This window comes from Myzus persicae, unplaced genomic scaffold (assembly GCF_001856785.1).
Source record: "Myzus persicae strain clone G006 unplaced genomic scaffold, MPER_G0061.0, whole genome shotgun sequence".
Taxonomy (NCBI): domain Eukaryota; kingdom Metazoa; phylum Arthropoda; class Insecta; order Hemiptera; family Aphididae; genus Myzus; species Myzus persicae.
In genome coordinates, this window is record NW_019101664.1 from 173883 (window position 1) to 189798 (window position 15916).

The following is a 15916-nucleotide window of genomic DNA, read 5'->3' on the forward strand; positions in this document are numbered from 1 at the left end:
CCAGCTGGCTAGTATTCATGAATAGGTACATGATAATATTAAACCTAATAATAAACGCTTGAGTAGTATGCTTATTCAATACAATAATATTAAAACGTACCTTCTACTTACATATTACATTATGCTCACAACACGTCAACACAGAACACACAAATATCAAGAGCTGTGTGTACATATGGACGTATTTCATAAGTTATAATTTAATATTATTATATAAGTATTTACTGCAGTAATTATATTATGTATGATATTATAATATATTAATTATTAACGTTACATCATATTAAATTTAGTAAAATATAATGTTATACATAATATTATACTATCACAACCATGTGTATTTGTAGCCTTGTATAGGTACGTAAAAACTAATCCGATGGTAATATAACGTATTTGTATACATATATATATATATATGATTTGTATGTATTTTCTGTGTAGTATATGAGCGAGTCAGTCAGTATAATATGTACATAATCTCGGGAAAAGCAATCTTTTTCTCCTCTACTCCACTCATCAACTATGAGGCGGCGGTGGCGGAGGCGGTAGCGACGGGCGCCCGTCGCCACGACCACGGTGGCGGGGCTCTCCCCTCCAAACCACTGTTCCGCCGACTCCAACGAGCGACGACGACGAAATCGAAATTCACTCTCCTGCAGCTAGACTCCTCTTCCTAATAGCTCTCCCCGGCGGCGGCCGAATCCATCGCCACCCGTCGTCGTTCTCACTTCTTACCGTAGTCCACCGAACACAGCAGCTATACAGCCGCCGCCGCCGCCACCACTCGTCCACTCTCCGCCACCGTTACCAGCCATCAACGCCACCCACCGCGACCGCCGCCGCCGCGCCGCGGATCGGTCCGTACTCCGTGGTGACTCGGCGCTCCCGCCACCCGCGGTCCCGCGCGCACTCGAAACATCTAGCTCGACAGTCGACAAAGTACGGTGCTAGTGTAGTAGTGTGCTAGTGTGCTACTGCTACAACAAAGTAGTAGAGTCGGCGGCCACTACTACCGCCACGGGCGGCGTATATATGTACAATGTTACGTATATATTATTATACTATATATAGAGTATAATATTTTACTGTTATACATTCATTTGGCTTGTGTAGTAGCGTCTCTCCTACCCTCCAATCATAGTTAATCTTACGTTGGCCGCGGCGCACACCGCTGTTGCAGATACCATACATTCATACTATCCGAGTGAAGTCAACCACCACAGCCACAATGAAATAATAATAATATCTACAAAATTATAACAATTAATATTATTATTGTTATCGTTGTTATTATTATTTATCAATTTATTTATTTATCCGCGGCCCCCCATCGCGGCGCGCGTCGCCGCTGTACGCCATACGCAATCTATTCGTTTAGTTGAACTTGTAGTAGTATTGGTATAGATTATACACATTTTACGACACACACGTACACTCATAGCGCTCAGACGCACACGCACGCACGAGCACGACTCACACACACGCGCATGCACGCGCTAGCAAACACACTCGCGCGCGCACACACGCACACTCTCGCGCGCGCGCGCATATAATTATTTTATTAAATATTATTTACCCGATAGTGAAACTACAATAATAATGTATACAATAAATTTCATTCCGATAACAGAGAAAAAAAAATAACATTTATAGTTTAAAATTATACTTCCACTAGCGTTAATTATTATAATACGACAATTTACGCGTAAATCGACGTTGGTGACTAATTAAATTGATGTTTTTATTCAGTCGTGTATGTGTATCGCGTCGTATTATACATGCATATTATTATTGTTATTATTCAACTCTATCTATTTTGATAAATCAATTTTCATTCCTCGGCGATTATCGAAGAATAATCAGCTCGGCGATCCGGTTTCAGATTCTTAAGTTTTTCGGCTTGTTTTGTTGCGTGCGAGCTTATTACCAATATTCGATGCCGACAGGATGGACGTTTGACACGAAAACGATCTTTCACATACTATCATAGACGCTTTACATCAGGTAAACTATTATAATACTAATATATTATTTTACAATGGTTTTATTCGTTGACAAGAGACTGTTACCGATTATCCATATTATTAAATATTAACTTGATATTATGGGGAATAATAATATTCGTAATTAAAAATATTATTTGTTTGGTGTGTGTGTGTGTGTGCTTGCGCGTTTGTGTATGTGTGTGTGTGCACCTAATATGTTATGGTACTAATATAATTGTATTAAAATAACTGTACGAAAAATTAATATTAATTTAATCATTTGTATTGGCTTTTTACACAGCCATAGTTGGATTCAAGTAGAAAAAAATATTTCAATTTTTTTTGTTTGTTACAGTATATCATTTCCGACATTGTATATAAACATTATAATATCTCCCTATTTGAATTAAAATAATATTGTGTGTAGCTGAAATTTGATGTTTGAATACCAATTTATCATATTCTTAAAATAAAACTTATGATAATTGTTTTAATTGAATATGCACTACCTATTGTGAATTCTGTTTTTTCTTTGAAATTAGGTACATATTTACTAGTATAATTTTTCTTTACCGCAACCAATAAACTACATTTAAATTGTGCTCACTGATTTCTTATAATTACAATATATTGTGTACATTTTTGGATTGAAAAATATGTATAAGAATTGTATACCTACCTTTAGCTAAAATTTTATACAAGAACAAAAAATATTTATACAAGATTATTAAAGTAAACATAACATTTTATAAGTACTTTTCTACACTCCTTATTTTTACAAGGTCTCTAGATTTATAGATTAATGTATAATATGTAAACGTATGTATATATGCTATTGTATGTATAATTCCGTCATTTTCATTTCAACTACCAAGTATCTTAAATACATAGGTACTTAATAATAGAACTGATACTTATCTTCTATCGATGCCATTCGTTCCAATTTTTTCAAAATAAACTACATAACTTAAATAAATTTTTTTATAATCAACATTTTGTGAAAAAACTATTTTTACAAATGGATTTTGAAATGTTCACCATTTTTTTTTTTTTACTATTAATATTTGAGCAAAAATTGTTATATATCTATGTTAGGTTTATATATATTATATAGGGTGTTTCATTAAAAATGCTGGATTTAATCTTGTTATAAGTTTATTAAAAAAAATTGAATCGTCTACTGTTGTGATCATCGACAAAGAGATGTCGTTGAACTGGACAAAACACTCGAAAACCATTTCTTGATTAAAAAATGATTTGCAACTGCTTTGACGGGAGTTTTAACATCTTGCACTGAGTCGCACCATGGTTACAAACAGAACGTTAGAAACAATTAAAATAATTGAATAAAACAAAATGTTATTGCTTAAACCTTTACAGTGTTTTACTGTGAAGAGTTTATAGATAACAATGATAAAGTAAACCGGTCAGCCAGCACATAAAACAAAAAATACCCGGCAAATTAAATCTGGTGTTCTTAATGAAACACCCTAACATGTAGGACGTAGCGCAAGTGTCAATATATATCATTATAAAAAACAAAAAAAATTAAATAATATAGATTAAAACACAAGTAATTTAATTTGTCAAATCCTCCTGTTATATCCCGTGGCCTGCATGTATAGTTTCATATGTAAGAATATTTATTTTTATAAACTTAATACCATAGTGTTATGGAAAAAATATTCACACAGAATAAAGAAAAGCTATGAGGCTACTGCACTTTAGAAAATAAAAATTTGCTCATACCTAGTTGTCTATGGACTTCTGCAGTAATATAAATATAATATAAATGCAGTAATAAATTTAAATCTGTTACAGATAGTGTTAACTAGGATTTTATGTAGAAAGAATTAAACTATTAATTTTATTTTTTTAATATTACTACCTATAACAGGGAAAGAGAGATACATCCCCAAACAAATACCTTTAAATAGTGGACACTTCTAAGTATCTGGTGCTTTTTTAGAATAAATTGAACCCTCTGATAAATGAAGAAAATGTCATCGATCACCTATCACTGCATTATTCTTTGAATAAATATTAAAATCATTTATTTGTACTATTATTGTTTTTATTTTTATGTTTTAATATCAATATTCTAAATTCAAGGATAAATTTCTATTATTTTGAGAGTCGTTTGAGAGTAATTTTTGAATAACAACAAAATCAAAAATCTTTCTATTTTAAATATTTATTAAATACCTGATATTTTTTCCTGTTAGTATTTATTTTAACAAAAATTATTTTATTTTATGGAACATGTTATAACAATTTGAGTTAAAAAAAAAAAAAAAAATGGTTTTTATATTCAGATTAATGATATAATATTTAGTCATTTTTATGGCTAAGTCCTGGTGCAAAAGGTTATTCTTATAGAGATATTTTCAGATGATGAAAAACCTATTTATTAAGAATGAGGCAAATATTAAATTTATAGTATATAATATTAAAATTTACTTTTCAAATGACATAGTTGTAATTGTAGCTGTTGAGAAGGAGAACGTTTAAATAATTTTCAACATATTATTCTTTATGATGGGACATTTAGTCCAATACTCTAAATGTTCATTCTGATGTTAATATGTTACTATAGTATTTAAAATATTTCTTTTCATAAAAATCCCATTTACATAACTTAAAATTAGGTACTTAAACATTTATGTGTCTAGTATTATGTTTCATGAGGTGCTCTAGTACTTATAATTATCTACAACCCAAAACAAAAATAAATTAGCCTTACACTTTCATTAGGTATTTAAATATTTTGTAGATAATCAATAAATTTGTAATAAATTAATAATATATGTTTTTGAATTAGACACGATTAGTCCACAGTAAAATTTAATATTATGTATTACATAATGATGAATTGACACCTAACCAATTTAATAATATGATGAATACTGTTAAAAAAGAAAATTGAATGTTCGTAGAAAACCTACACTTATGTATAATATACATACAAGTTTATAACATTATATTTGTTTATTTATTATAAAATTAAAAATTAAAAATTTTTCTTTTAATTATGAATAAAAATAACTTCATACCAAACTAATTACTATGTATCTATTTAATATTAATCGCTTATTTTTTTCTTCTGTTTATAAATTACAAGAAATCAATATCATCTATAACTACTAACTAGTCAGTTTTCTAATTCTGAAAGAATTAAAAAAAATTAAGAGTTAAAGTTAAAATATATAATTATTAGTATTTGACTAAAATTTTAAGAGTAATGTAATAATGTTGGGTTCAAAAACTATATGACTACTATAAATGATAGTGTACCTGGGTATGAAAAATTTGTAATTTTATTTTGAAGCATGAAGAATGTTCTATTTTTAACAAATAATTATACCTACATGTATAAATGCATTATATCATTGTTGCACTAATTTAAAAATTGTAGTACTAATACAATATTTTCAACATTCCAAAGTAAAAAAAGTAATGTATTTCAATATAATACTATATCTTTGGATACATATATATTAAAAAATTTAATTTCTTCATCTACATAAATAATTAATAAGAATTTTTCATAAGTTGTTTTGTTGGAAGGTAATGGATGTAATAAATAAAAATATCTCCCTAATGTGATTCTGCATATTATTAATATATACTTAGTAATCTTACTCGTATTTTATATATTTTTGTTTATATATTGCTTATAAAAGTAAACTGGTTATCACGGTACAATTTAGGTCTTCTACACACACAAAATTAATTAAAACTATCTTGTTATTATATGTTAATAATTTACAATAGTTCAAATTAAAAATAAATATGTATTATGTAACTAAAAAAACCTTCAAATGATGTTCTATTTCAGCTTCTACAAATTATTTTCATTCTTTCACTTTAGATCTCAATAACATTCTATATATACTTAGCTTGGTTATATATAGAACATGCGTGATTTAATTCATTTGCTTCTTCAAATACTAATAGATTATAGAAAAATAAATTATTTACTTTACCTCTTGTTTTGGAATATATTTTTTTAGTCCAAATGGGGTCTGTGAGATGAAATGAAAATACAATAAAATGTTGATTTTATTAGTTTTATTAATGATGGTATCTAATAATTATGATGCTTCTGTGTTTATTATTGGATACAAAACATATAAAGGACCCAAAGTTAACTAAGAGTATGAACATCTATATAGTATATTATGATAGATACATAGAAACAAATAAAATAATCTTATTATTATGATATATAAAAAAATCATTATTACATGATATTTTAAATTCAATTTTACTTTTTAGTACTAAATGTAGAAAAGTGGACAAATAAGAATTTTTTCTTACATTTTTTACTCTTATTCAGTTAATATAGTTGATTATTTGTACTTGTATTTTTATTTTACATATTATACTTTATGAAACTTACTAGAGTAAATAATGATTACTTTTTGTTTTATGTATAGCTAAAAACGGCGAAAGTGAAACTATAGAAGACGAAGACCCAATGAGTGACGTGAAAGATGAAGTCAAAGTTGACAATGACAAAAGTATTGAGCAGCAGCAAGGATCACCAAAATCTGTCGATGCTGACATTCCAATGACATTTGTGGATACAGATCACAATTCACTAGAACAGTGTAAAAAAAATGAAGATACTGAAGAAAAGGAAAATGACCCGTCGACACCGGACGAAATGTTAAATACAGTACGTCTGGTAGGTGAGCCACTGGCCACACACGGCCCATACACGTTTTACAGTGCTTTAGCTTATCGCAAACGCGATGGCATAACAAAAAAAAAGAGACAGCGATGGAAAAAGCCAATGACAGGAGTGGATGATGAAAGCGATAACGCTGCCGAGTCTTATGATTCGTCTTCGTCGTGTTGCTGTGCAAATAATGATGCCGGCAATGATTTATGTTTCTGTGACGATGGTTCGTCGTCATCAAGGTCTTCGTCATCGTCTCGTTCTGAATGGTCAGTTGTGCATATGAATCATTTCTATGCAGTTCGCCCATGGTACAGCAAGAAAAACAGCAGTATTAGTGATCGGCAGCAGCTGCGGCAGCAAAGGCGTCATCGAGAAAACTCACCAAAATTGCCCAAAACAACTACTGCAGCAGCAGAGAGACGACAGCATCACTATCAGCAATCCGTATGTATTGGTGAACTGGAGCTATTATGGCGTGATGACAGCGTGGTAACGTCATCAACAGCTCCATCATCATCTTCGTCACAACTCAAGAAACGTAATAATAACAGAATCGTGCCTCCTGCACTGTTAACAGTGGCATCAAATGGCAATGGTGATGGAACAGATAGTATGGCAAGCAGTAATATCCATGCCGGTGCTGTGGTCAGTTCAGATGACGACGACGGTGTTAGTGGTGGATTTGACGATGATTCATCAACATTATTGCCACGCCGTCGCACTTTACCCAGACGCACTCGTCAGCCGTCGGCTAAGAAACTTGAGGCTGCTGAATCTTACGCTGCAGTGGCAGCTGCAGCAGCGTCTGATAACCATCTCTTACCACAGTCACCATATAACCGCAATCGATTATCAACAGCTGCGCCATCAGATCCCACCTCTGTGGGTGTTCCATTGTTATCGCCAGACGCTCAGTACAGTCATGGAAACGTCCTGTGCAGCGTTCGGTTATATGTGATGCCTGACCAGACAGCCGCCGGTCGACTCGGTGGTGTACACGGTGAGGATGAAGTGTTAGAGATCAATACTTGGAGTGCTAGTGGGGGTGCAGAAAGATGGCCGAGTAACATATTTATGAACGGCAACAGTAGTGTAGGATCTATCTACAACGGTGGGGGTAGCGTTGACGATTATGGTTATGGTAGTGGAAGTCATTCGTCAGGAACATTACCATCTGGCTGTTCAGGATTAGTATTGCGAGCCGAAGATTTTGTCGAATGGGTACGCGGTGGACTGATGAATGATGATGACGAAAATGAAGACACAGAATCTGATGATAAGTCATCAGAATCGGATTGTGAAGACAACAGCTCTAATGACCGAAAATGCAACAAAATAGAAACTTCAAAATCTAAGGATGAGCAACAGTTAGAGTTGTCATCATTAGTAACTGACACTAAGGCTGATGTAAAACAAAGTCAGGAAGAGATATTAAAAACTTGGGACAATGATAAAGTAAAATTAGAAACAACCCTGATCAAAGATGAAGTGATGAAAGAAATTTCTGTAAATCCAGTAAAAGTGAAAAAGGAACAAGAAGAGTTGACTGTAGCAGTTGATTTTGGTGTCGATAGTAGTAAATTAATGAAACAGAAACTCGATAGCTGTGGCAGAAACTTTTACTCAAAAATTGCTGTTGACGAGGCTGTAGAAGCAGAACATGTTCCCTTAGCTGCAGCTAGAATTCACAAAAAACCGTGTGAAAGTGTTACTTACCGCCATCGACACTGCCGTCGCCAGCGCCATGGTTTAAATCACAGGTCATTAGTAAATGGTGATAGCACTAGTACTGTCGATAAGAAAAACAATCCTCGCCATGATAATGGATCAGCGGTGATAAATAAAGGTACTACTTGCATTATACCAGATTTTGTTTTGTTTTTATTATTTTTGCTATTATTTTTTACAGTTGAAAAGAAGCAGGACAATGATCAAAAATGTTGCTGCTATTGTTGTAAACGCCGTCGTCAAAGTTTCCGACATAATGAAAAAAGAACAAATAGCAGTGTCAATGTGGGTAGTAATATTAAACAACGATTGGTGGTTATGAGCTACTCTCGATACTGCCGATATAGAGCACAATTGCAACGTAAGCGTGAAGAGCAGTTGAACCAGGGAAATACCCCTGTTGCCATAGCTGATAATAAAGAAAAGTTGATGACAGCCACATACCGTGGAGTAGATTCAATGACCAGAGTGCTATTTTGTCGGGACACATATGATTATCCAGCTGAACTTCTGTTGGAGCCTTTTAATGCGCAACAAAACCATCAGCAAAACACGGCAGTGTTGGTCAACCACATGGGTATGTGCATTATTCTTTGCTGTGTTTATTACAGCATTAGTGATTATATAATAATACAGGACATAAAATAATGTATAATGTCATAAATCATAACTCTTAAACAATGTAAGGTTTTGAAGAGTTTACAATAATAATAATAATTTAAAAGCATAATCATTACTATTGATCAAAAATTAAAAATTAAAAAAATTCCAATATCTCTGATTTTATTTTAGAGTTTAAACCAACAATTAAAAACAAAAGGCTGTGTAAGTTTCATGATTTTTAATTTTGATATTAAAGGATTGTACCAACAACTATTGCAATCACAAAATGTTAAGAATATGTAGAACGATTGGATTTTAGGTTTTTTATTATTTTTATTCTGGTTGGAGCCTATTTATTTTAAAAAGATTTTTTTCCTCATTTTTTTTAAAAATTATATTTCCTAGTATTTATTAATTTCAGTTGAACAATAATGGTTAGTGAAATATAATATTATTTATCATATAATATACTGTATGTCCATATACTGATATCAAAATTATCCAAATGTAAGTAATTTAGTTTTGAGTTATTTTAGCTAATTTGGCTTTGTTATAAAATATGACATTATTTAATTATTAATTAATATATTATGAAACACAATGTCGTCATACATAATTATGGCTTGATAAAAATTAACAGAAATTATAAAGTAAATATATTAAACTACACTAAATTATACGTTAAATTATTTAATATTTTATAACAGTCCCTACATTTTTTTTTAAATTTTGTCTAACTGAAATTTTTTTTAACTGGGATATTATTATTGTTCGATAGAATTGCAGTTAATTAAAAAAATTTAATTATTTGTCTAATTTATTATTATTTTTTCGGTTTTATTTTAAATAGCTGGTTTATTGATAAATTATATACCGGTACTAATATACTTAGTATTTGTTATCATAATATTGTAATGTTATTATATCATTTCAATTGTGTTTTTCATTACTTTTACAGCGCCTAAACTCAAAGGCTGGCCTTCTCATCCAGCATCCTGGATGTCATTCCGATGGAACCGAGTGCGCCGTCGGTTACGTCATCTTGAGCGTGGTGGTGATAGCAATGATGATCGACGTAGGCGTCATCGGCGTCGAAAGCTTAAGAAGAAATGTAATCGTCAACAAAATGGAGCCAGTGGGGCGACTGTGGGAGTGAATTATTCGTCATCAACTGATGATGACGATTCTGACGATTCAGATTCTGATGATGAGTCTTCTGCTTCAAACGATGCTGCCACAAACACCACCACTGACGCTTCTACCTCAGATTCGGATAGCGCACCACCGCCATCAACAGTGGTGTCTAAAACTGTCAATAAAAATAATCCCACCACAAAAGTAAACATTCATCACAGTAACAAAAAAACTATCTCTACATCATCTACTGGAAACATGATCGTTATTAACGGTGTTACTACAGTATCTGCAGCTATGATTAACAAGCGTCCGTCGGCGGCTGTCGGGCAACTTGGTCAGCAACAACCGACCAAACGTCGCCGTATGGTTTATACCACGGAACAACTTCAGAATCAACATGTGCAACAACCACGAGTAATTTACCAGCAGCAGCAATCACTTTCAAGACCTAGACACCCCCAGCTCCAGCAGCAGTCTAGTCACAGATCTAGACAACTGGAACAATTAAATCAGCTTAGCCAATCACAGCGTCAACAGCACATCCTTGCAGCCCAGCAGCAACAACAAAGACTACAGCCGTTAAACAGACGACTACCACCACCCATTTCGTCGCTACAATCTTCAACGACTAGAATAATACATCATCACCTGCCACCTTCGGTATCTATTATGCCAGTTATAGTCCCCACTACTAATAGTTCTCATCAACAGCTACAACGATTTAATAATCGACTGCAAAACCGGCAAAAAATACATGCTACTGCTACAGTTTTACCAGTCACTTCTCAGCGAAGAAATAATAATATTGAATGCCAACCAACATCTCTTCCACCTGTCATAATAGAATATGACGATGACGATGACAACCAAGAGTATGGATCTGACGATAATGGTCGATATAAAAAATCTACGATGGCAGCAATTATGGCTTGCCAAAGACGTGTTTCACGCCAAAATTTTAACGACGAGCAAAGACAACAGCAAGAAGACGAAGAAAGGCAGCGTCGGTGGTTAGTAGATGCTTTGCGATTGGGCGGGTTGGAAGTTACAGCAGTACCTTTAAATGCAAGTGCTGGTAGTGGAAACAGCGTTGGAAAAGATGCTAGTGCTGCAGTAACTTCACAACAACGTCGGCGGCATGGTGTTTCATTTGAATCATTGATGTCTGCCAACAACGAAAAGTATAATGGTGCCATTAAGAATGAACTATGTCATGGCGGTACTGATGATGACTCAAATGTAGATTCAGACTCAGATTCTGTAGTGATGACCGTGACGCCTGATGTTGTATGTTTATTGAACAAGTCTCAGCAACACCAACAGCAAATATCTCATCAAAGACAGACATCACCAGGAAGTGGTTCCACATCAACAACCTTGGTGACAACGAGTCATCATCATCAGCAGCGACGGCGATCAGCTAACATGAACCACGGTAGCATTGGTGGCCAGCAGCATACTGCAGCAGCTGCAGCGGCAGCAGTTTTACATGACAAAATAAATCGCGCGATTGATTCACTGAAACTGCAACAGCAGCAACAAAAGCCAAATGAAGACATACAAGTCAGTAATAAAAGTAACAATATATTATTGACCGGTTTAGCTAATCATGGAAATCCTATTAGTGACAATAATAATAGGCAACAGCAAAGACTGCGCAAAAATGGTGGTGTAATCCGTCAACAGCAGACCCCGGCCCTGCTGGATCTCTCTGTTAAGCCATCAGCGTTTCCAAACACTACAAAGCAACAGAGATCAATATCAACAGTCGTGAACAGCAACCTACAAAATCAACAAAACCGAAAAGGTCTAATACCATTCCATTCTTCTACCACTTCAGGATCTTCAACTGCAGCGACTAACCTGGAAATCACAATCGTACCTGTTACAACTTCGGCCCCATCTAATTCGTTGAGGCTTCTATCACAGCAGCAACATAAACGTAACTCGTCAGCAGCAGCACATAATAGTAGTGGTTCTGCTTCTAGTTCTTCTGCTCCAATGACGGTTAGGCAACAACTACAACGTCGGAATGCAACTGTGGTTTCAACAGCTACTGCATCGGGGTCCATTGTAGATATGTTATGTGGAGGCAAAAGTCGAAACCATCAACAACGTAATGGTAGTAGTATGTCTGTAACAACAACATCCACTATTACTACTACTTCTTCTTCTTCTTCTTCTTCTACTACTACTCCTTTGCAGCAAAACCAACAGCAGCAAATGCTCATAATAGCTGCTACTGCAATGGCCGCTGAACAACAACAGAAAACTGATAAACTTAAGTCACAACAAAATAAAAAAGATTAAGATGATTATCCACCAATTTTTTTCAGTGTAAAACAATAGTTGAGAAGATGGAGACAATTAAATTTTGGTTTGTACGAAGTATAATTTATTTATGCCTATATACTATAATCATAATGTATTATTATATGTCCTATAATTTTAAAATAACATGCATATTAGACTTTAGTATAATGTATTTGGTTTATTTTCTATAAAACTATGGTGTATGTGTGTGTGTGTGTGTGTGTGTGTTTTGTTACAAAAACTATAATATTATTTTTTTTTCAACGTATAAATTTAATTCATATATATGTATATATATACCTATACATATATTATAATGCATGTATTGTAAGATGTTAACGGTATTAATAATAAAAATTTAAGAAGAACAATCAATTTTATTATAATAATTATATTGGCATTAAAAATTTATTTATTTATATTAGTATGTTATAAAGTACCTATATTGTATATACCATCCTTTACATTATTAAATAATATGTTGTACCTTATCAATTTTATATTATGTAAATATAATTGTATGTATCTACTATATAGGGTAAGTTATGAACTTGCTTTTATACAGTTATAGTTTTCTATGCAGTTTATATTTTAACTGTTTATGTACAACTTGGAAAAATAGCATGAAATGTTGCAACTATGGAAATTGAGTTATTTGATTTAAAATGTGGCGTTAATATTTAAACTTTTATAATGTAAATATAATTATTATCACAATTTATTCATGGATAAACCACATAATTTATGTTTGTTTATTTGGTATATGAATATTATTTTGTATTGACATACACTAATAGGTACATCATATTATCATAAACTAAAATACTAGATTCTATCATAAAAATATCTTACTTAATATGATAAGTTAAATAAAAAATAACTAGGCTTTCAACAAACTGTAAAAATGTAATGTACAAAAATATTATATAGAAATTGATACCTAAATGACTAAATGTATGATAATACATTTTTTAAATTTAATATGCATAATACACATTATTATTATTATTATTATTATTATTATTATTATTATTATTATTAGTAATAAATTGAAAGTATTTATTATATCATTAAAATTGTGTGAAACAATAATATTAATTTTTATACCTACTCTATACAAACATGTTTGTTTTGTTGGATACTTAAGTGCTTAAAACAATTATTAATTGTCAAGATTTTAACTTGTCAATTGCCAAAAAAATATAAATTAATGTTTTCACAAATATTTTAAAATAAATATTTGAAAAAAACAAATATTAAATTTTAGATAATTACACATGAAATAACTTATTTAACTATAATAATTTAATTCCAATTAATTTATGTTTATAAATGAGAAAAAAATGTAATTAAAAAAAAAATTGTATTTATATTGTCATCTATATTTTAAATTATAGAATATATAATTTTTTTTTTATGTGTACTTAAATATATAAATATTTAAAGTTAAATCAAAAGATATTTTTTCATATTTTTACAATTTCTGAATAACCATGCATTCTTTATATCATAATATTATAAATTCATATTTTATACAAAATTATAGTATTTAGTTCCAAACCCTGCTTATTAATATCTTTATTTTTATAATTTCTTAAAAATGTACTAGGTATTCCTTTTTATTATTTTAGTTTAAAATAACATTAACAATAAGTTATTCAAAATCTTATACCAGAGGTTCCCAACAGGATGCTGCAAACTTGAATTGAGAGCGCCGTGAAATTATTTCAAATATAAGTCCTATCATATATATTTTTCACAACTAAAAAAAAAATTATAAAACGATATACCTACTACTATACTTTACTATACTAACTTTAAGGTGTCTCCAGAGTCTTAGAAAATACTTAAGGGTGCCGTGGGTCAATTAAGGTTGGGAACCTCTGTCTTATACCTTTAATTTTTATACCATAATATATTAGTTGATTAAAATTAAATTATCAAGTTATTTAAAATATTTTTTTATTGACAATATTATATTTTTATTTTGTCTATAGACTATAACTTTAGTTTAGGTATACCTAATTATCTAACTAATATAATTGTTGTAAAGGTTAATATTTAATTTACTGCTTAAGTTATTGAAGTAAAATATTTATTTTTTATAACAATTTAAGTCTTATTATTATCAATTAAATATTACTATGTATATCTTACACATTTTAGATTCTTAGCAAAATCGATGAATGTATTAGTTTGACAATGTTCTTATTTTTTTTTTGTCATTTAGAAAAAAAATACTTCAATCATCAACTTTGAGGCTGGTTTCTATAAAAAAATTGGATCTAAGTAGTACTTTGACCCTTGGGTGTTAAAGAAATGTCTATACTTAAAAAATAATCAGGAGAATCCAATAAACAATTTGAAGCTGTCACAAATTTGCAGTAGAATCATCAATCATAGATATGTGCTGAATTCTTTCATGAGGTAGGTAGAATCATTTTTGTAAGGGTTACTCTTCAACATCTTACTATGAATAGGATACAGCTTTATAGAATCATTATTGATTAAAGTTGTTTTATATTCTCAGTAGAAGGTTGTATCGGCAAGGCTGGCACTAGAAATTATTGAAAATGGGTCGAGTGCAAACATATACAGATTTGCTGACTACTTTTTGTGATTAAAATTTTATTTAAGCCATTAGATACTATACAACATTTTAAGAATATGAATATCTAGTTGATTAGTTTAATAAATACAAATTGAAACAAATACCCTTTGAATACGTTTAGATAAATCTAAAAGAATTACATACAATAGAATTCAATAGCACTTGAAAATAGCAGAGACAAAGCGTCATGAGAGTCAATGGGACAACCTCTACCCACTTAGAATACCTACAAATAATTTTGTACAAATTTAAATCTCATTATAATCATTTTATTATATAAACATTTTAATATTTGTCAAATTTCTTTTGTGTAGCATTAATCATCATTCATTATAGTAGGTAGGTATTCTATAATATTATAATAAACTAGTTGCGGGCATCGTAGCCAGCTGACGGGTGCTTCCAGTAAACATCCGAATACAGTATAAAATTAAATATCAAACGATACGCGTTGAACGTCTCGTTTTTCCTGGCACGGTGTTGGGTGGGAATTAGAACGTGAGTAGAGGTATTATAGTTGGCCGTTGCACTATAAGTTATGAGACGCGTCTCGTTGTTCATATTTTTATTTTAGTTTTGAGTAATCGTCGCCGTCACTGTTTTTATTTTTATAATATTAAAGTTAAGTATTTATCATTATAAATATTTGTATACATTTATAATAATATTGTCGCTTGTCATTAAATGCCTGACCCTGATTATTTAATAAGATTTTGAATGAGTGAATGACGGAATAGTACCTAAGTTACTCGTACAAAATAAAATATGAAATAAAAAATAAAAGACCGTGTCCTTTATTTTGTCTATATAATATATTTTTTTTAATTAGTTTGAAAAACTGGTTACGATTTA

The 15916-nt window shown here is 31.4% G+C and overlaps 1 protein-coding gene across 2 annotated transcripts; it reads left to right on the forward strand.

Moving 5' to 3' along the window:
- Nucleotides 1-1512: 1512 nt before the first annotated feature.
- LOC111029968 lies at nt 1513-12517 on the forward strand. 2 transcript variants are annotated; one of them, XM_022309244.1, is made up of 5 exons: nt 1513-2004; nt 6425-8518; nt 8582-8977; nt 9962-11703; nt 11766-11877. In XM_022309244.1, exons 2-5 carry the CDS (start codon nt 6466-6468, stop codon nt 11766-11768), a joined length of 4194 nt encoding a protein of 1397 aa, XP_022164936.1. In that variant the 5' UTR covers nt 1513-2004; nt 6425-6465; the 3' UTR covers nt 11769-11877. The 2 variants fall into 2 exon arrangements, with proteins under 2 accessions (XP_022164936.1, XP_022164935.1); XM_022309243.1 differs by having other exon boundaries at nt 9962-12517.
- The last annotated feature ends 3399 nt before the right edge of the window (nt 12518-15916 follow it).